The sequence below is a fragment of the Nilaparvata lugens genome, chromosome 4, assembly GCF_014356525.2.
Source record: "Nilaparvata lugens isolate BPH chromosome 4, ASM1435652v1, whole genome shotgun sequence".
In the NCBI taxonomy this organism is placed as follows: domain Eukaryota; kingdom Metazoa; phylum Arthropoda; class Insecta; order Hemiptera; family Delphacidae; genus Nilaparvata; species Nilaparvata lugens.
This window is the reverse complement of record NC_052507.1, coordinates 30,543,061-30,564,541: the sequence shown is the minus strand read 5'-3', so window position 1 is coordinate 30,564,541 and position 21,481 is coordinate 30,543,061. Positions and strand designations below refer to the sequence as shown.

General features: G+C 35.9%; 1 protein-coding gene across 1 annotated transcript in view; it reads left to right on the top strand.

Annotated features, from left to right (window-relative positions):
• LOC111051551 (nephrin) overlaps window positions 1-21,481 on the top strand; it is an 807,626-nt gene that overhangs the window by 758,239 nt on the left and 27,906 nt on the right. The window contains exon 6 of the mRNA XM_039427333.1: window positions 17,294-17,445. Within this exon, the coding sequence (XP_039283267.1) occupies window positions 17,294-17,445 (152 nt within the window). The remainder of the gene's footprint in view (window positions 1-17,293; window positions 17,446-21,481) is intronic.

Sequence of the window (21,481 nt, the reverse complement as noted above, 5' to 3'; positions counted from 1 at the left end):
ATTTCGCATAATACATTACAACCTCTCCACATAACGATTCGAGCGGCTAGTTTTTCCAACTTGGAAGAATGATGAATTATCCGATAACTGATTTTCCAGTAAAAAGTAATGTAAAGGATGCTTATAGCAGCTTAGCGGAAGAAAGCTGTTTTTCAGGCTACTTGTCTACTATAAATTGATAATCAATCAGTGCTGAAATTCCAAACGGTTTTTTCTGCTATCTATTTCTCTCATCCCACTTCACATCATTTCATTCAGCTTCACTCCTCATTCAGCTGTTTCACTCTTACATACTCATCTCTTCTTTACTGCTCTTTCTCTCTCACTCCTCGCTTCCCTTCTTGTTCGGCCGTAGGACTAATGGAATGACATTTTTTCATCAGTGCGTGAAATTTCAACTCATTCCATTCTAATAATTGATTCAAAGGTCGGGTCGTTAGTTGAACTTTTTTTTGCGAGAGATAGCATATCGAGAAATGATACTTGATGAGCTAGTTTCATGCTCATCATGCCAATCCATACAGATGATTTGTATTCTCAATTTCTATGAATTCGTTGATCAACGGGCAGTTTCTATGATCTTTCAAAGTCTCTCACCGGCGGTTCGGAAGCAACCTAGAATTTATTGTGGAGAATTTAATAAAATTCACCAATCATCGTCACCCATTATAAGACTATGGCTCAGAACAGAAACTTTCAATCACAAGGAAAACCGTATTGCAAAACTCGATGATTCTCAACTGCAATAAATCTGCGGTTAGATCTGCGGCTCCTTCAAGACACAACTCCAATCAAAGGGGAAAACATCGATCAAATCCGCGAGTAATGGGTGCGTATTTTACGGTGCATTACGCAGCTCCCTTCCAAAATTACGTACTTGAATCTAATTAAAGATGTTGATGAGTATGAGATGAGAAAATGCTTCCACAGGCTGCTGATAAAACGATCCACGCAACCATATGTTTAAAATCTGAACTTGTTTTGACATTTTACATGCAAAACTCATGTCTGTGCGTGCGTTTTGTGTGTAAGCGCGCGTCAAGTTTAATTACTTTGAAACTAATTGAACTTCATGCGTAATTTACGATCTGTTAATTTTTTATCCATTGATATTTATCGGTTTTCAATGGACGGACGATTAAATTTGCAAGCGGAAGGAAACGAGTGCAATCGATTATTCAACTATCTTTTTCTCTCACTCTCTCTCTTTTGTCCTTCTGACAGAAACAGAGAATGTAGTGAGCATGGAGAGTGGAAAGCCGAGCCAAGCCACCGTCAGATGTGAGCAGTGCGAGCCAGCAAAAATTGAAACGACCAATTTGATTAACTTTTCAATTAGTCACGTATAGCGTAACGTCCTATCGATCTGTGTTTCGTATCTCTATCATTCTCTTCTTCCATCACTACAGAAGAGCAGCTTGCGTAGTAATGACTACTCCAATCTTACCCTCTACTCACACTCTATCATCTTTTCAAAAACACACGCACATTTTCTATATGCTTCTCTTCATTCACTCTTTTACCCCCTAACCATCGACATTCCAACATTTTCCACACAAAATCATTGAATCCTATACCAGTATACATTCAACACACCAATTCAATTCAGAATCTCGTACAATTTAACATTGTCTTTTGACTGTGAATCATGTTTCTATTCAATTACAGTGGAAATTTCTGATCTCTTGAATAGGCGTGATGAAGCTTTTCTTGAATCAGATAAGACTTGACATACAACTGACCTCGCATTTTTACTGTCCTGTTGTCCTGTGATTCGATGAGAGTTAAGCCTACTGGAAGCTGCAATAATTTGTTTTATGTTTGGAAGTACAAATAAAAGGGCTTTTGAATGAATTATTCTCTCCAATTGGGTTTTCATAGCTTCTCTTGCAACTCTTTTTTTTTGCATCTACAGGTGAACCAATGACTACAAAGCTCTTCATTTCTATTTGCGCAAACACCAAACAACTCAAATTCTTTTTCGGAATATTATTTGTTAGTGATTCATGATTAGGCTTTCTACAGTATGAAACGTTATTACTGGACTCAATAATCAACACGATGTGAAAGGATTCATCCCAAGTCATATTCAGAATCTGATTAACTTCAGTGTACAATTTCAAGGTCTGTTCACAACCATTCTCATGAATATCACTCGTATTGCTCATAAATATTGGGTCACCTAGCTTCGCTCCGGAGTACAAAAGCATAGAAGTATAAAAGGATAGTTTATATTTATTTATTGATTTGTTGATAAACATAACACAGTTCATTAAAATGATCGAGGAAGGACTAACAGGCACAGCCCAAAAATATTTCTCCCCCGAATTTCGTTTAAATAGTCCAGAAAGTAGGAATCCAGAAAAGTCTGTTTACAAACCAAATTGAATAAAATAGCACTCACTAATCACTTAAAACTGTAAAATAATGATTAACTTTGGAAATTTTGATTTACTTTAATTTAGAATGATAAAACATATACTATGTTTGCTACAATATTTGTTAATATAAATAAATAAAAATGGATCTCGAATAAAATCATATCGTTGGTCATGTCAACAAATCAGATATTTTTATCTAGTCGATCAAAATTTCAAGATAATATTTTATCGTGAGATAAGCTGATTGATTGCTATGGTTCAAAAGCTAAACATAATTTATTCTGTCTCGCTCCCACACACGCACTCGCATCTTCCATTGTCGACAGACGACGAAATTAGCAGCTGTTTTTCTAAGGATGAATTGATTTTTATCCTTTTCATGCTCTTCAGCGAGTTTTCCCAGGGAAGAGACCTAGTGCAATCGAAATTTTATAGCCTATCATAAACCTACTATGTTCCAAATTTCGTAAGAATCGTTAGAGCTGTTTTCGAGATTCATTGCACATAAATAAATACCCGAATATCCAAATAAATAAATACATTCATATATACAGAAATTGCTCGCTGAATGATACCTTCAACCGGTTCAACCGACTTCATACCATGCTTATCGAGTTTCTTTTGAATCAAACCTCAGCTCAACCGATATAAGTTTACCAGAGATTAATAATAGAGTAACAAACGAAATTTTCATCTGAAAATAATTTTGATAAATGTATGGTTTGGACAACTTATTCAATAGAATATCTTATTCTTCGAAGTAATCAAGTAATCGTTGAAACAGGTCCCCTCAAAATGGAAATTATTTTCAATGCAAAGAGGCAAGAAGTCTAATGATGAAGACTTTGAGTTTAAAAGAAGAAGAAGAAGAAGAGTGTGGAACAGATTGCAGTAGAACGAATGATTGGAATAGTGGTGAAGGAGGTTGAGTTATCATTTGGAATTGAGGCGACGTCCGTGAGGATTCACTCTCGATGGTGCGGTGGTGGGGAAGGGGTTAAGGAAAGGAGATTGATGGGTAGTTGGTGAGGGGGGGAGAGGATTGCCGAAGACAACTTGACCACTGACTGATTGGGCTTATTCAACCGGTCCTCTCTCCACAAACAGTGATTTGTACAGTTTCGCGTCCAGTCAGCTTCTGTCCGGTCTTCGACAATTCCATTCCATTCCATTCCCGACATCAAATCAAATCTCACCATCGCCGACACTGACAGACTAAACTCCTATCCGAAAAACATCTTTTTCATACTTGGCTTACGATTGTCGTCATTTCACAACTTATGTAAGCAGCTAGAAAGATGACAAAAGAAATTTCCGACAACACGTTAATAGATTCTTCTTCTGAAGGGTTTAGGAAGATATAGCATTTAGAACAAAGAAAGAATTTACATTCTCTCAAAAATCACTGATGAAAATGACTATTGAATATCGTCATTATACTAAAAATAAATATATAAACAAAGACACATTTCCACAAAAATTTTGATGAAAATATATAGATCTAATCGTTTAAGAAATTGTTTATCAATAAATACTATATTCACTCATTTACTAAACAATCTGGTTATTAGCCTGGTCACTATTTGATAATGATGAATCATGATTTCTTGTAATCTTATCAAATAGAACTTCCTGTGTCACTTACATGGCACATCAATTCTTTCAAATGATTCACGTTAACTCTCAAATTATAAAATGTCCAAACTCTTCACCTTTTTCATTAAAATACATTTTCTGTACATGACTCAACTGTCAGAAATTGCAATGGTTTATTAAATATATGTTGGCCAGAATAATGTTGTTTGATGCTGAGTAAACGTTTTAATTGATTGTTTTTATTCTACCTACGGTTGATACTACGTCATAGCGCTTCTATACACCTCGTGGCTGTTTTTCCAACAATAACAAATTTGCGCATCCGAATTCACGTTTTAATCATATTCTATATTATGAATGATTAGCTGGGATACAGATAAGCTACCATGGAACAATTTGATTTGATTCACTGAAATGATGAGTTTACAAGTACAGTTGGGAAATTTCTCTCTGTAATAATTCATCTAACAATGCAACTCAGTTATTCGATAAGCATTTTTAATTCATAGACTTTTCCTTATTTTCTCTTCAAGCAACAGGACAGAGCAGTAATAGAATTTGAAAATTAACAGAACTGAAGTTCAGCTGAAAACCTATGAGTTTGTGAAAGTTCATTTCACATACTGTTTCGAATTAGCATTGTGGAATCTTTTCCATCCCACGCTCGGACATTCAATTATGTTTTACAGTTGTCTTCCCATATATAAAAAACATCAAAACATGAATGCTGCACTTTTCCTCATAATGGTTTTCCCTCATTTCCCACAATTTTGCAAATCCGTTCTATTTCCCTTGACTATCGTTATCTCTAGCCATAATACTGCAGTCAATAAACGAACATCCATAAAACATCTTGAATTCCTCTCCATTCCCTCTGTTGCTGAATGAATATATGTGAAATGAATAAAACAAACGCCCTCTCCACATGCAAATTCCAAAGTATTATTGAAAAAAATATTGATTTATTGTTTATGCTTAATTATATTGATTTGATTTGAATTTTCCTGCTATCAAATCCAGAAGAGAGAGAAAGGTAATCAATGTTATAAAATCAATGGTGATAAATATCAACAAAAATATCAATACGATGAATAGGCCCATCTATATATCTATTCCAGACTGATGTTAATATTTTGGAAATATCTGTCACTAAGAATACTCCCGAATCGATTGAAATGTCATTTATAACATAATCAGAATTTTATGACCTTATTTTCTAAGAATTTCACTGTTGAAGATCATGATTATGAATTATTCATTCTCACAAATGTATTTCCGGCAATTTTCTCAGTGATTCAAATCCATCCGTGGTTTACAGACATAGATATAATCGCAGATAGTCATTTGAGATGGAATTGGAAAAATATACAAACGTGATCACGGTACTTGCAGTCTTGCAGTTGAAATTGAAAGTGAGTTCACTGAACTTGAATGGTGTATGCGAGGGAACTTATCAGCACGATTGTTTCCATTTGAAACATGTGACAATATTGGTCAATGTGGATAATATTTTGCTCGACCAACATTACACGATATACCTAATGAACAAAAACTCTTTGAAGGTAAATTTAGAGTATAAAGGGTGACTACAAGATTGGTGAGCCGGAGGCGTCTGTGTGGTGCACTGCACACTGCACGGACCTTGTTACAAGATTAGACTGTCCGTCCGACCCCTTGCCAACATTGCCAGCCGGACCCTGAATAATGACGGTGGGACGAAATTGCGATAAGCAACAAAAAGGAGGCAAGGGACTGCTGGTATAGCGGCGGCGGCAACGGAGAATCGGACGGAGCTCCTAAATTGAAAAAAGGAGAGAGCCGACTTTGTCGCTGGCAGCGCCGAGGTAATGGAGGTGTAATTGGGATGTAAGAGCGACCCGCAATCTAAACTAGAAATAAAACAAAGCCAACACCCTTATCTTGTCGAATGTGTTTTCCCCTCCTCATGCTCCCCGAAAGGTCACACCCTACATGACTGCAATGCAATATTTGAAGCGGTATTTCTTCGATCAATGAATGGGCCATTACTGAATAGGATACAAGTGAAGTAAGTTAAAATTATGCTGCTCTGTAACGGCTGCTATTCAACTGACAAATCTCTCACTCAAATTATCATTTGAGCGAGACTTTGTTTGGAAGTTTTTATAATAGCCATTAATTTAATTGTTCCAAAAATTATTAAATCTAGAAATTATAGTACTTCAGCACAATCAGTCACGTGGCTGTAAATGGTATAATGTATTCAAAGTTTATTACTTATTTACTTATTGCGATTGAGTTTCGCCAGATGCGAGCCAAATCCAGATAATTGTTGCAATCAATAAGAAGATTTTCAACATCAGAAGTACTGGATCAAAAAGCCTAATTCAATTTCATTTATTCATTTCACTCATCTCACAACTTACTTGGTTTCTCTCTGTGCCATACAGTTGCAAAATGATAAAAAGGATAAATGGTTTGGAATTATTCTAAAAATAGAGGGAATTCTATAATATCACACTACCTCACTATCTCAATGTTTGTTTGGACAGTTCTACAATCTTTCAAACATACAAAACGTTCAACGTTCATTCAATTTGAGTGAAAGTGTCTCACTTTCCCTATGTATCACCATATTTCAGTGAACAAATTCATTTTCCTACAGTTACCCGAAAAAAAGCTCATTCCTGCATCAATTTGAGTACGCAAAATACCCTATTCCCACACCCAGTGCGGGAATGTAGAAAATTGAGTACGGCAAAGACTTTGTCGAACTCCAAATTTGCAACATAACAACACAATAGTATATTTCGAACCTAGAGCAGAAAATGATACTTTTCCGGCTCGAAATCGGTTTTCAAGTCCGAGGCCGTAGGCCGAGGACTAGAAAAGATTGAGAGCCGGAAAAACATGTTCGCCACACTGCACAGAAAGCAGCTGTTTTCCAGTCCCTACGTAAATCTGAAAGACATTGTTTGCAGACGACTCTCGTCTGACGTCAGAACAGGTTTCTTTCCGGCCTAGGCCGGAAAGAGTACCCTTTCCAGCCGCTAATATGGAACTAAGAAAGGTGATCAAAAAACAGCTGATCAAAAAACTTTTCATTATTTGTGTTCATTATTCAATAATTGAAACATGTATAATGATATCATCTTATTGTCATTTGAAAGAATAAAAAAGTATAAACTCAACCTCCCACATAATTGAACATCATCTTTTAGGTTATTTAGACGAATCAGAATAAAAAATAAAGATACTTGGGCAATTTCCTGATATTCAGATTACCTCAGATTTGCTAGAGCTATCACCTTCCACTTCTGCTTTCGGAAGTGCTTAGTAAACAACTATTCTCATATATAATATATTGTTTATTTTTCTGTGTGGCGAAAAATAGCATTCGCACCACGGGCAAAATAGTATATTTCGCACCTAGAGCAGAAAATGAGATTTTTGAAATAGGTTTTCAAGTCCGAGGCCGTAGGCCAAGGACTAGAAAAGATTGAGAGCCGGAAAAACATTTTTGCCCGTGGTGCGAACGCTATTTTTCGCCACACACAAAAATAAACAGTATATATATGAGAATAGTTGTTTACTAAGCACTTCTGAAAGCAGAAGTGGAAGGTGATAGCTCTAGCAAATCTGAGGTAATCTGAATATCAGGAAATTGTCCAAGTATCTTTATTTTTTATTCTGATTCGTCTAAATAACCTAAAAGATGATGTTCAATTATGTGGGAGGTTGAGTTTATACTTTTTTATTCTTTCAAATGACAATAAGATGATATTATTATAAATGTTTTAATTATTGAATAATAATGAAAAGTTTTTTGATCAGATGTTTTTTGATCACCTTTCTTAGTTCCATGTTAGCGGCCGGAAAGGGTGCCCTTTCCGGCCTTAGCCAGAAAGAAACCTGTTCTGACGTGAGACGAGAGTCGTCTGCAAACAATGCCTTTCAGATCTACGTAGGGACTGGAAAACAGCTGCTTTCTGTGCAGTGTGTGGCGAAAAATAGTTACCACGCTTTATGACGGTAGAATGCGACAAAGTAAACTTGAATATGTCGCTGGCTTGAAATTTTCGTTAAACAGCTGATTAATGCCGCGAGATATTGAATCGGTGGTATCGTACAATAATTTGAAAGTTTACAAATCAAGATAAAACGTTCAATCAATTTTAAATTATACAATTTATTCAACATATTGAAAAAATGAATAGTGATAGTGATCAAGAGAACAGTACTCCAGAAAATTTAGTGGATTTAGCAAATTCGGTGTCATTGAATCTTCTACCGGAGAAGTCAAAGTTGAAATATGAACGACAATACAATATATTTTGTGGATGGTGTAAAAAGAATAGGGTGAAGAACATTACAGTACGTTTTATTAGTTTACTTTTAATCAACAATTAGTGTAAAAAAAGACTTGGACATTAGTCGCCTTAAAAAAGTTACAGCTTTTTGAAAAAACTTCTGTAGGCTACAAACCAAAAAAATCGAAAACTCTTAGAAAAGATGAAATTGAAACATTCATGAAAACTGCACCAAATGATGTTTTTTTTTATGGGAAAAGTGGTTATGTTAATTGGAGTCGCCGGTGCGTGTAGGCGTGACGAGCTGACAAACATGCAAATAGAAGATATTGAAGATAAAGGGTCGATTCTAATTGTGAAAATTCCAAGATCAAAAGTAAAAAATGATGATGAAAGGATAAATGAAACATGAAAAGGGCATAAATTATGTAGAGCTTTTTAGAGAATATGTGAAATTGAGACCACAGTACATGACAACTGGTGGATTGTTCTTAAGGTATAAAAAAGGAGTTTTCAGTAAGCAACATGTATGTATCAATACCATTGCCAAAGTACCTTGTGATGTAGCTACGTTCTTAAAATTGAACAACCCAAATGATTATACTGGACAATTCTTTCGGAGGACGTCGGCTACACTTTTAGTTGAAGGAGGAGGACATATCTTACAATTAAAACGACACGGAGGGTGGAAGAGCTCCTCTGTAGCTAAAGGCTATATAGAAGATTCATTAAAAACAAAAATTACAACAGGAAACATGATTCTTGGGCAGAATGTAAACAAACAGTAACGGAAACAGTTCAAGACGAATCACAAAAATGTCGTTTGCTGATGGAATAGCTATAAATAACTGTACCATCTGTACATTCAATATAAGTATAACAAACAGTAAATAAAAAAATCAGGTGCGGCGCACTCACACAACTTTCCTTGCCGTTATGAAGATTTATCACCTACGCTAGTGTTCCCGCGCATCTCAAGTCTACTTATAAACAAAGATCTTAGCCAGCTGGTGACAGGACAATAACGCTGGAGACATACGAGGTCTGCTATCTCTTCATAGTGAATCATTTGATAGAATCAACAGTTGCCAACAGTTTGCAATTGGATAATCACATTTTCTTGAATTTCGAGCTTATTTTCAATTTTAGGTGAAAATGTTACTGAACATTAATTGTAGAGATTTTCATGCTCAATCTTTTCCACTCAGATTTTTTGTTTAAATTGTATCTCAAGCCTGATAATTGAGAATCTAAAATCATAATTTGCATAGATGTCTCCGCCACATCTCCTGTAATTTTACAGATATGGGATTTGTGGCAGTTGATAGAGCTCATTAATGACTATTTCAGGTATGAGTTTAATCAAAATCGTTGGAGCCGTTTTCGAGAAAATCGCGAAACACCCTGTTTTTTACAACATCTTCTCCATTTTAGCCGCCATCTTGAATTGCATTCGATCGAAATTGTTCGTTTCGGATCCTTATATTGTAAGGACCTTAAGTTCCAAATTTCAAGTCATTCCGTTAATTGGGAGATGAGATATCGTGTACACAGACGCACATACACTCATACACACACACACACACACACACACACACACACACACACACACACACACACACACACACACACCACACACACACACACACACACACACACACACACACACACACACACACACACACACACACACACACACACACACACACACACACACACACACACACACACACACACACACACACACACACACACACACACACACACACACACACACACACACACACACACACACACACACATACAGACCAATACCCTAAAACCACTTTTTTGGACTCAGGGGACCTTGAAACGTATAGAAATTTAGAAATTGGGGTACCTTAATTTTTTCGGAAAGCAATACTTTCCTTACCTATGGTAAAAGGGCAAGGAAAGTAAAAAACGTTTTTATAGTATTTAATGTCAATATTTTATTTGTATTTAAGTTATCATAAACGATTTTCTTTCATGTGTGAGATGTCTATATTTTCAACTGGAAGACATTGGAATCATTTATCGACCATAATGATCAAGGAATCAAGTATTTCTTATACTACTTTTTTTACTATTGTGGTTAGGTTACTCTTGTTACTGAGGTGGTGAATGTTATTTCAAAACAATAATGTATCTATTAAGTTTGAAGTTGAAACATAAATATTCACACTTCAAAAAAGTTCTTCAGTTCTCCAACTCCCTGAATCATCTTTACTCACAGTTTAGTAGAATATCTTCAAAGAATGCCGTTGGATGAATTAGAAACAGAATACAGAATATAATAAAACTAAGGCATTGAATACCATAATCGAAAACACTGGACTTACAATACGCTGTTTACTCAACAGTGACTTGAATAATTGAAGTTCAGCGTTTCAGGTAAATGTAAGCTCTTGTAGATGAAGTATTATTATAATTGAATCTCATATAATGTTATAATACTCATTCTATTGTCATTTAGACTAAATTTTTAAAAAAATCTGTTTTGGAATGGTTACAATATTTATTATCAGCATTAAAAATACTACAGATTTGCACAAACAAACATTTGGTTGAGTATAGGACATGTTCACCGTTTATTACTGATTTTTCACATTCTATGGTAACTGTAGGAACAATTTTATGTGGAATATGTTCGCAAAGTTTCTTTGCTGCACTCATTAAACCATTATTCCGCACTCGCCTACGGCTCGTGCGTAAACGTTTCTTTCGGTGCAGCAAAGTGTCACTTTGCGCACTAGTTGCATAAATAACTATTTCGTAGTTTTATTGACTGAGTCTGGTAATATCTCAAACATCAGATGATGTCATCCGGCTAACGTATAGTCGCGGATCAATGTGAAAAACAAGATGTCCAATTGTGCGCTCATAACTTAATTGTTAGTCACCTCTGGCAAATTGATGCATCCAATAAGTTGGAAATAGCGTCGACTAACAGATGCGAAGTCGGGCCAAGTCATTTGTTAGGGCGGCTCTGCGCGTTTCCAAAATTGATTCCGTCGCATTAATCTGAACTGCGAGTGAGAGCAACTTGGGTCAGGCTTAATCCTCCTAGGCAGGCAGGCAGGCAGGCAGCATTCGAACGGTGGCAGTCTACTTCTGCTGCTGCCTAATTGAACCTACATTATTAATTCACATCATCGGCAGCGCTACTAGCAGTAGTGGCAAGTCTCCGATGATAAAAGATTGAGTGGCAAATACGACTTCCGACAAATTGTCTGGTCGCCGAATTTAATTGCTCCAGATTAACTCAATTGAATAGTTTTGCTGTTTTATTGAAGTGTAGTGGCTGTTTGTTCAAGTTAAGTCTTCCTGTTAAAAGTTAGTTATGCGTTTTACGAACTTGTAAAATCAATAAGATCATCTTGTAAAATATGTCTAGAATTTAGGACAGAGTTAAATTCCAGAGCTTGAGTGCACATAAACTGAGGCTACTAGAAATAAATTGTGCAGTACAATCTAGGAAATTAGCTATGTCTGTATTTCACAAACACTCAATAAGATCTGTCAATGTGTCGACCAACCAGTAAAATCAGTCAGTGTCCAGTGTATTACAACATCAGTATACTTTTTATCTGTATAAATATACTACACGTTATAGGCTATTAACCTGTATAATAGTGTACTGTACTATTATTACCCTATATATATATATATATATATCTATATATATATATATATATATATATCTATATATATATATATATATATATAGATATATATATATATATATATATATAAACAGGATACACACGACACGGATAGATTAAAAACACTTAAAAACTTACATTTAAACGAGAATTTTCGGGGAGCTGGGCCCCCTTTGTCAATCAACCAGGAAGTGAAGTGGTGAGATTTCAACATTTTGAGATTTGAGAATATATATATATATATATATAATCATCGTTCACTCTCAATAAAGCGACTACACCTCGAGGCACAATGTCCAATAGCCTTCATGGCGTTGCACCATATAAATCACTTTTCCACTTCAACCATCTTTTTCCGCTGTCTCTCTTGGCTCCATTTCTTACAGCTTTCCTCTCGCTTTCTGCGATGTCCCTCAAGGGAAAGATCATATGCAAGGTCCATCCGGTCATCCGTCATCCGTTCATCCTTCGAAAAGTGAAGTTATACCTTCTTACCCCTCTTTACCTCCAACCCCCCACCCTATCACTGCTCGTAACGGCCAAGTTCTTATCTCCTGGGAGAGAGGACTAGCCATTGTTCCGCTAATTAACCTGGAACCTTCAACCGCCTTACTCTTCACCGATCATACTTTATCACCTTATTTCTCTCTTTCTCTTTCTCTCTAGATTCTCTTTCGACACCCCCTGTGATTCAACTGCTGTTACAATTCACCTTCTGATCTCATTAATAAGTAGTGAATATCAAGGATGAATTGCTTCAAATCGCTTTGACCATAGTAGAACGTGTTAGTATTCAAAATTTATTGAGCTATTCAACTGCAGTATAGTTAACTGATAGAATTGGAGTTGGATACTTCCCATTAATTTATTTTGTTGGTAGATGTGAGTTATTATACTTCACTTTATGAAACTCCAATTACGTGAAACAACTTTAACCATTATCTAACAGTCACTCTGCTGTAGTGGTCTCACCGAAAAATGATGAACAAGTTTTCTAAATTCTTATATAACTGGAATACATCGATGAAAATCCTAAATTATCATAACAGCATTCTTAAAACAGTGATCTCACTTCAGAAGATAGGAATCCAATTTCAACAATTGTGATTTTTTGGAAATATACTAAAGATAGATTTTCAATTCATAGAATACTAATTATCTAATTCTGAGAATGTTTTTCAAGAGGAACGATGGCGTGAGAGATAACATAAGGGTTGGAAGAATAAAGAGGATGGGAGTAGAGGGAGACAAAGATAGTGAGGTAAAACTAGCGAGCTGCTATCCAAGGTAGAGGTTTATGGCAGCGCCAACACCCAAATCCTGAACTCATTTCTCGCTCGCATCAACTTATGTGATATTTTGGAGGGGGGAATGGTATGAGAGATGTGAGAGGGAAGACTGAAGTGAGTGATGAATGTGAGAGAGAGGGAACATGAGAAGAAGATTTGAAAAGAGAGTGGGAAATTCTGCGAGAGAGATTGTAGGGGTGGAAATCGATGTAGGTTGAAAGGAAGGGGATAGGGAAATAACGATTGTAGACATATGTGTGGGTTGCAGAGGTTGGAGATAATTCGGGCCAACTCGTGGAGCAGAACATGCACGGGAGGGAGGAAGTGAGGCTGACTGGTCGAGAATGAGCGATGCAGACTTTGTGACGAGAAGTGAGGAGACCCAGACTCAGACCGTAGCACCTCACGTCGCGGCTAACGAATAGGTTAACGCGCGTCGAGGGTTGTTTTAGGGCCGAAACGTGCACGTGAAGACGTAGAACCGGGTCGGGAGGGGGCAAACGCCCCTTAACCTGGCCGGAGTCCAACACTGCCACCCAAGTCCCTTCTTCTTGGGTGCTTCTACTCAAGCTCTGCCAGCCTACTTGCCATTGTTACGGTTACTGGCTCGGCAACACGTATTTTTCGCTTAATTAATTGTTAGTGGCCGTTTACAACTTGTGTCAACAGTCTTGTGAAAGAAAACTTGCTCTTTTTCAGGGCTGCTTTAAAACCAGCACATCAATTATATGAACTTACATTTTCAATCAATCCTCCTGTATCAAAATAAATTTTCAGAACTCATGACACTAGTCGTAATATTGGAATAATTTGACAGATTGTGTCAAAAGTTTCCATAGATTCAGGTTTATCTCTATCTGTAGAGAATATTATATAAACTTTGTCTGAAGTGTGACATAAGTCGAAACGAATGATATTGCCATCTCCCAACTTTCTGATTCAACTACTTGAATTTGAGTGATTCATTATACAAATACTCTAAATACAAATAAAAATTTAACATTATGCATTGGATATAGAGTGTGCAGACCAAATAGATCATTGTATGGAATCATCTGAACTCATCCATGTATTCAATATGGAAATTTTCAATGGTTTTTCAATCTCAGTACTCTTGTTCCCTAGATTACAATGAATAACGTATACAATTTACAAAGAATTACCTGATTGTTCAGCTCTGTCAGAATATTACTACTTCTTTAGATTCTCTTACAACTGGAAACAAGTCTCAATCAAAGGCTCTATCAGAGTGAGCCATTATTTCTTCTTCTAATAAGGAAACGTTGATCACAATTGAGGAAAAAAGAATCAGAGTCAGATCAATCCATATTCAATCAAAATCATCCTTACCAAAGGCTACGCTTGTATAGTTCAGAAGTCTATTGTTGAGTTGTTTATCAAAAGGAAATCGGAGAGATAAGGATAACCAATACAGAATTTACTGGCGATGCTATCCAATTTATTACTCGTTCATCGTCAAAACTGAAATGCAATTATAGGTTTCCGCTGAGATTCGTTCAGTGAACGATATTGTCTCTGTAACTTCTCCAATTGAATTTCAAGTCAAAAGAAGCTATATCGTATCGGTCAAATGCGAATAGTAGCTCAAAAATATCCCTGTGCCGTGCCAGATGAATTAATTACCACGGCAAGAACTTCTTCTGCAACACTGGATTGATATTCAGAGTATCCCGCGGCTTGTTTCATTCAATGAACGCTCGACTGCGCTTTTTACAGCAGCCAGAGTCACTCCTCAACCCTGTTCGGCTTGTTATCACATTTAGCCGTGGCTGATCACTATATATACAAGATCGTTCCCATCGACTGAAATTTGATAAATGTATTAACTTCCAGGAAAATATGGCCTGAAAATATCTGTCTGGCACTTATATATTTTTTTACAATTCCTAAACAATCGATGATCACAGGGTATGAATGTTTCAGAGTAAGAATTGAACTAAGTTACTATGTGTTAACTTACACATGAGTCATTTATCAGAACTACAAACATGGAGAAATTTAATCACCGTAATTCAATAGAACACACAAATGTTTCTCTTGAATGTTCAATCTACTAAACACAATGCTGCTTATAATTGATTCCAAAACTTCGGAATTCAATCTTGAAAGAGAGCTGAATTTAGGTCTATTGGTGTCTATTTGAACTATAATTATAGTAATTTGAAAATTCAGCTCAATTCCATGATGTGGTTCTGCTAATTGTTACAGCTTTTAGTAGGTAGTTTCAATCTCATTTTGTGGGTGTATTGCTCTCGGCATAGTATTTTTTGGCACTATAAAATAACTGAGATCATGAATAATAGCTTCAAATTATTGTAAATCATTATGAGATCATCTACCTCGATTCCACGTTCATTGATGTTGGAAGTGGGTTTTGGCTTTCTCCATCGTTTTTTCCAAATCCATTAAAACCACAAGGCACTCTATATTTTAAAATCTCCACTTAAGAATTCACTAATATTGTGTTTTTCTTCAAGGAATCAATTTTCATAATATTTATTTCTAATATTACAACTAATTTCTATCAAAACCCTCAGACACCACATTTATATTTTAACAATACTTGTAGCTCGCAGAGAATCGAAACTCAGTAAATCTTTGTAGAAAAATTCTCTGTTGTTGGAGACGATATAGGCTGCAGGGAGCAGGGAGTGTGAGTGAATTATGCCTGACAGAAGCACATAATTTGTCGAAGAATCGCTATAATCTGTATCGGTTATCCGTCAGTAAGCGTTGAGTCTGAAGGATGGAGGAGGAAAACGAAATAAGAAGTGGCAAAAGTGGAAGAAAGACTGATGAGCTCAAAGGAAAAGCAATAACGGCGTGGCGTCTCTCTCTTGTTATTGGAAACTAAAGTGTTTCGGTTTGACAGTTGTTGCTGTTGTTGTGAGACTGATGTCTAGTTGCCCCCCCCCCACCAGGAACCCCCTAGCACCCCCTTCTATCACTAGAACGTGCCTGTCGACGCCAATTCGGTATCGTTCAGTAGTTCGGTCACTCCTTCATTCTCTCTCGCTCCTACTTGATGTTCGTTTGTTCTCTCTCTCTCCTTCCTGACTTTCGCTCATCAGTTTGCAGCAGACTTGAGCATCAGTGACGATGTTATAGGCTGTGTGGAGACAAAGTGGATCTTGCCGAGAAGACAAGGGCCTGCATTCGAATTTATCCTATATTTATGGTGGTGGCGACAAGTTGTTTGAAAATGATTACTGTTTTCCTAGTTTTGATCAGTGATAATGTTAAATTTGTTGAACTTCCATCATTTCAAGGAAGAATGATTTATTCATTCAATTGATAATATATTTATTCATTCCATTTATTAGCAGAGTTAAAAATAAAATCATAATAATATACTAATAATATAAATAATAAATACAATATACGGTAAGATCAGAAGAGGAGAACATGGAAATCCAAATGCTGTTCTCCCGAATTTGGATGAATAGAAATTTCGAAAAAAGTAAAGCTATTCATTCAAATGATGAGTTCAATCCTTTCCAATCCGCTTTAAGTCCCCTTGACTCCACTGCTTCAAATTACACTTCTAGCTTCTAAATATTATATAGATTGTGAATAATAGATATTGTAGAGATCAAAATTGGAAATATGATTTGGATTCACTTCACATAAAACAAATTGAGATATCATTTGGAAATGCTGCTTTACTTCAACCTGAAGTTTATTTGCAAATTCAGAAGCATCAACAGGAAGAGTGTGCCCAGTGCCCACACACTTGAATTTAAAATGTGTCTCAAATATGGCTTTGCTTTCCACATCTGGTGTGTTGTGGGTTCTCCCCGCAACACTTCCAATTTCTCAAAGAATAGGCCTCCGATCTTACCGTTTGATATTTACGTTTTTTATTTTATCATAACACTGTACTTATGAAACCAGGGCTCAAAAAGCAAAACCTTTATCAGAATACATTTCTCCACTGACCTAATATTACATAATAGTGATAATTCTTTCTAATTTCCATTGCCACAATAATTTCTCTCTCTACCAATTTGATTGAACATTTTTGTTTGTTACAGTGAAGCCACTGAAGGCGCAGATACTGAGCAGCTTCCAGCCTCTGTCGGTGGACAGAAGTGTCAACATCACGTGCCAGTCGATTGGATCCAGGCCACCCGCCAAGCTGTCATGGTGGATCGATGGAAAGAGACTGGAGCCTTTCTGGGAAGATGTGAGTCATTTGCAACAAACGTTAATTGTAAGAAGTGATGGAATTGGTTAATAACTTGCAACTATTCTTGACTTAAAGTTGAAAACCATTAACAAGAGCAAGATAGAGTAGACAATGATTGAGATATTGGATTGGAATACTCAAGATTAGTGGCAGTTTGTGTGTTATTTACAGTTTGTAGATTAGAATTGGAATCGTTTTGGGCGTGAGCCTGTGGTACTTTTCTGTAAGTTGTGTTATTCTGAATGATTACATATTAATATAATTATAAAAATATGTGGAGTGTGGAATAGTCGCACAAAAGACGATGAATGAATAAAAGTAAATCTGGGTTCACAAAAGCATTTCTATGATCATCATTTGCTCCATAATATCGTTATACTATTTTCAAGGTCGAAATTATATTTCAAATTTGAATAAAGTAAAAATTGTCAGACAGATGGAGAAGACTGTGAACATAGTTTAGCAACAATACTGCATGCAAGGTTTGGAAGGGAAATGTTAGATAGATATGAGAGTGTGTATATGTGTGTGTAGTGGGACTCACAGAGGAGTCATTATTCGGTAAATTATGGTCAGTATATTGTGTTTCTTACATTCTAGACCGAAATGGTGATACATGTATTGGGAACCTGCTGGATTTTGATACTATACGGAAACTGGATAAGCTATTGATAGGCTGGAAGAAGTTGATATTATTTTCGTATTTTAGGTCAATGCTAGGGTGGAGGGGTGAGGTCTCTTCTGATATGGCTACACCTTGCTATTCGAGAAGGGGCTTTTCTTCGAAAGAAGAGCTAGGTAGGAACGAGGCCCGTCCAGCACGAGAAAAATACTTACCGGGAAAGTCGTTTAGAAAGTGATGGATCACACACAGCATCCACTATTTTTTCTCTCTCAGCGTGTTGTACGGCACACATTCCCCCTCTCTACATTCCCTACTTACATCGCAAGTCTGTCTTCATTTCACAGCTATGGCGAATGTTTGGGTGGCTCCATCATGCAAATTAAAGGCTCCTGCATTGAAAAATGAAGAACGAAATCCAGACTTGCTAGATTGTGCAGCTACGAGAATCAATACTGATATATTGCTGGAGGAATGATAAAATTCAGTACTTTATGGTCGTGAACCATACAATCTTTCTCGAATGATAGATGGAGATTATTAACAATGTGGTCGGGTAATGCCTGCTTAGAGAAATCATAGAATATGAAAGGAGCACTGGTGATTTCACATCAATATCATTCTAATTAAAAAAGAGCAACTATTAAGAGAAAATCATAAGGACTTTTCTCCTGAAAACTAAAGCTCTTCAAAAATATAAATATCATTACAACGAGAATATTTAATAGAATAAGGGGAATAGAATAAAAAGAAAAAAGTTATAGAATTTATAAATGTTATAGAATTATAAGGTAACCAGATAATAGAATTGGATTAAATTGAATAATTTGGAGTTATGTAAAGCTGCGTACAGACTCATATTACGCGCTGCACTACACACAAACGAAGGGCGAGAAGTACGCAAGATGATTGCACACATCGATTACCTTTCACTCAATAATTGTCAAAAAAGTTGTCATAATTCTACAAATTCGTTATCTTTGTTCGAATTTATTGAGTATATTCAACTCCAGTTAATTTGATGAATCGACGAACAAACAAAGAGTTTATTGGAATGATTATCAAATTATTTTTCCAGAAAATATGAGTTTTGAAAGAGAAAAATGATTATCTCCTGCTTGCTGTTTGTTGAATGTGGAAGACATTTATGAGATAAAAGAAAAAAAACAAGAGTCCGCTAAATTCTTAGTTAATTTGGTCTTCCCCTACTTTTCTAATTGCATTTTCACTCTGTCTCTTCCATATACTTCTCATTCGTAAGTCGTAACCGTCCAATTATCACCTGTCTTCTTCTCTAGTCTCTTTTTCAGTTTTCCTCTCACCTACTCATCTCCATCTCGACTCTATAACCTTTTTTATGAAGGAAATAAGAGCATAGAAAATGAAGGCCAGCAAATCATGCCCAGGAGTGAGAGAAAGATTATAATTATAATATACTATATTATACTATATACTATAGTATATATTCCACTATATTATAATATATCATATTATATTATCATCCACATATTTTGTCGGAGGAAGAAGAAGATGTACAGTACTTTATGGTTGTAGGAAGTTGGGGATCTTTTTTCATTTCCTGTGTAGTGATACTAGAGCATTAAGTACTCTCAGTTTACTTTAGAAGTCATAAGGTAAATTTGGACTCACTTTGATGGAAGGATACTCACTTCGATTTTTCAATTTTTACATACCAATTCATTTTAAAATCATAGACGTTGATTGAACCTGCTACATTGACATCTACATTCGAAATAAATGTTATCTAGTAGTATCAATTTGGTGTAGATTATATTAGATCCATATTCTACAGCATAGTATAAAACTCATCAATGCCTCACGTATTTCTATTATATTATCTTTTCATTTTATTCATATTTCTATGATTATCGTTTACATAACATACATTTTGAAAAACGTGATTCATATCATCTATTAAAATCTATAGATTGATATTGAGGTGATTGTGAGATGATTGCATAACAATTTCTGTTCAAAATAGAATACTCTATTAACATGTTGCACTTGCCGACTGTCAATAAAAGAGGAATGTAGTAGAAGTGAGTGCCACTGGTTCATTACCATTATTTATTCAAAAACTGCAATCTTCAATCAAATCTGTCTCTTTCAGAAGGCTGTTTATCACACAGTTTGTCATTTCCGTTTCGATTCCCATTCCGAAGCAACATGCGAAGGTCAGAACTCGTCCTAAACTCTTCAGAAATGATATCAATAGTTTTCTGTCACCGCCCTCTGCAGCCAATCATCTGGCCAGTAGGACACCTATTTGGGCAGCATTTTTTTATAATTTGGTGTTTTGCTGGCACCGAATCAATAGGCCAGAAGTGATGAAACATTCATCGATCTTCCGTGTAGGAGTTGTTCTCTTTCATCAGGACTGACTGCATCATTCATGAGGTAAATTATTTTTTTCGGGGGTTCTCAGTAATAATATAACCGGGAATAATTTCTCCAGTTATCTTTATCTGACAAGTTGTCATTTGGTGTAAGGGTTCCATTAATGCATACGCTTGTTTTTCGATTGGAATTTGAATCGAGGTGGGAGTGAACCCTTCGTCAATTAGACGATTATTATCGATTCGGCAATAATGACCCTCAGCCCTTCACGTCCTCTAAATGGGGGAATCACTTGGTCGTTAACAAGTTGACTGATAAAAACCCGCTCAAATTGGGATCAATTACCCAGCAATTGATTTGGTGTCCATGCTTTTTGTTTAGGAATGAATATCAATTCTATTCGGAGTCTTTGTTGCAATCCACAGAATTGAAAATCTCTCCTATTATTCGTTGGACTGTTAATAAAAGTTAATTTTCCATTGAATTTTAAATTGATATTCAAAGTCAATGTGGTTCACCGATAATCTGTTTATGTTCTTCATTACCTGAGGGAGAATTAGCAATAACGATAGTTCAAGTAACTATTGGATTGATATTTCAAGGGTTCCATTCCGGATCACTGTTTGCTAGATCCGATAAAATGGAGAATTATTATCAATCTCTTTATTATAATACTGAATAATTGAGAGTTATGATTGAAGAATATGTTCTTTCATCGACTAGTGATTTTGAATTCTAGTTTTAACTGTCAGGTTGAAATCAAAACATACATAATAACTCATAGATTTGAATGTATAGGAGAACTATTATCATTAGTGTCACCCCTTCACTTCTCTCTATCCTTATTCTAAGAAGACTCTACCCTCTCTAATATAGGTCTCTATATTCATAATTCTCTAATCCCTACCTTCAATTTTTAATCAATTCATTTTATGAACTACTTTTTCGAGAAAATTATTTTGTTGAACTCTATATCAATTATTCAGCTCCGTTGAACTCTCTTCTCTCATTTTAATATTCCAATTCAGTAATGCAATAATAAATTATAATGTT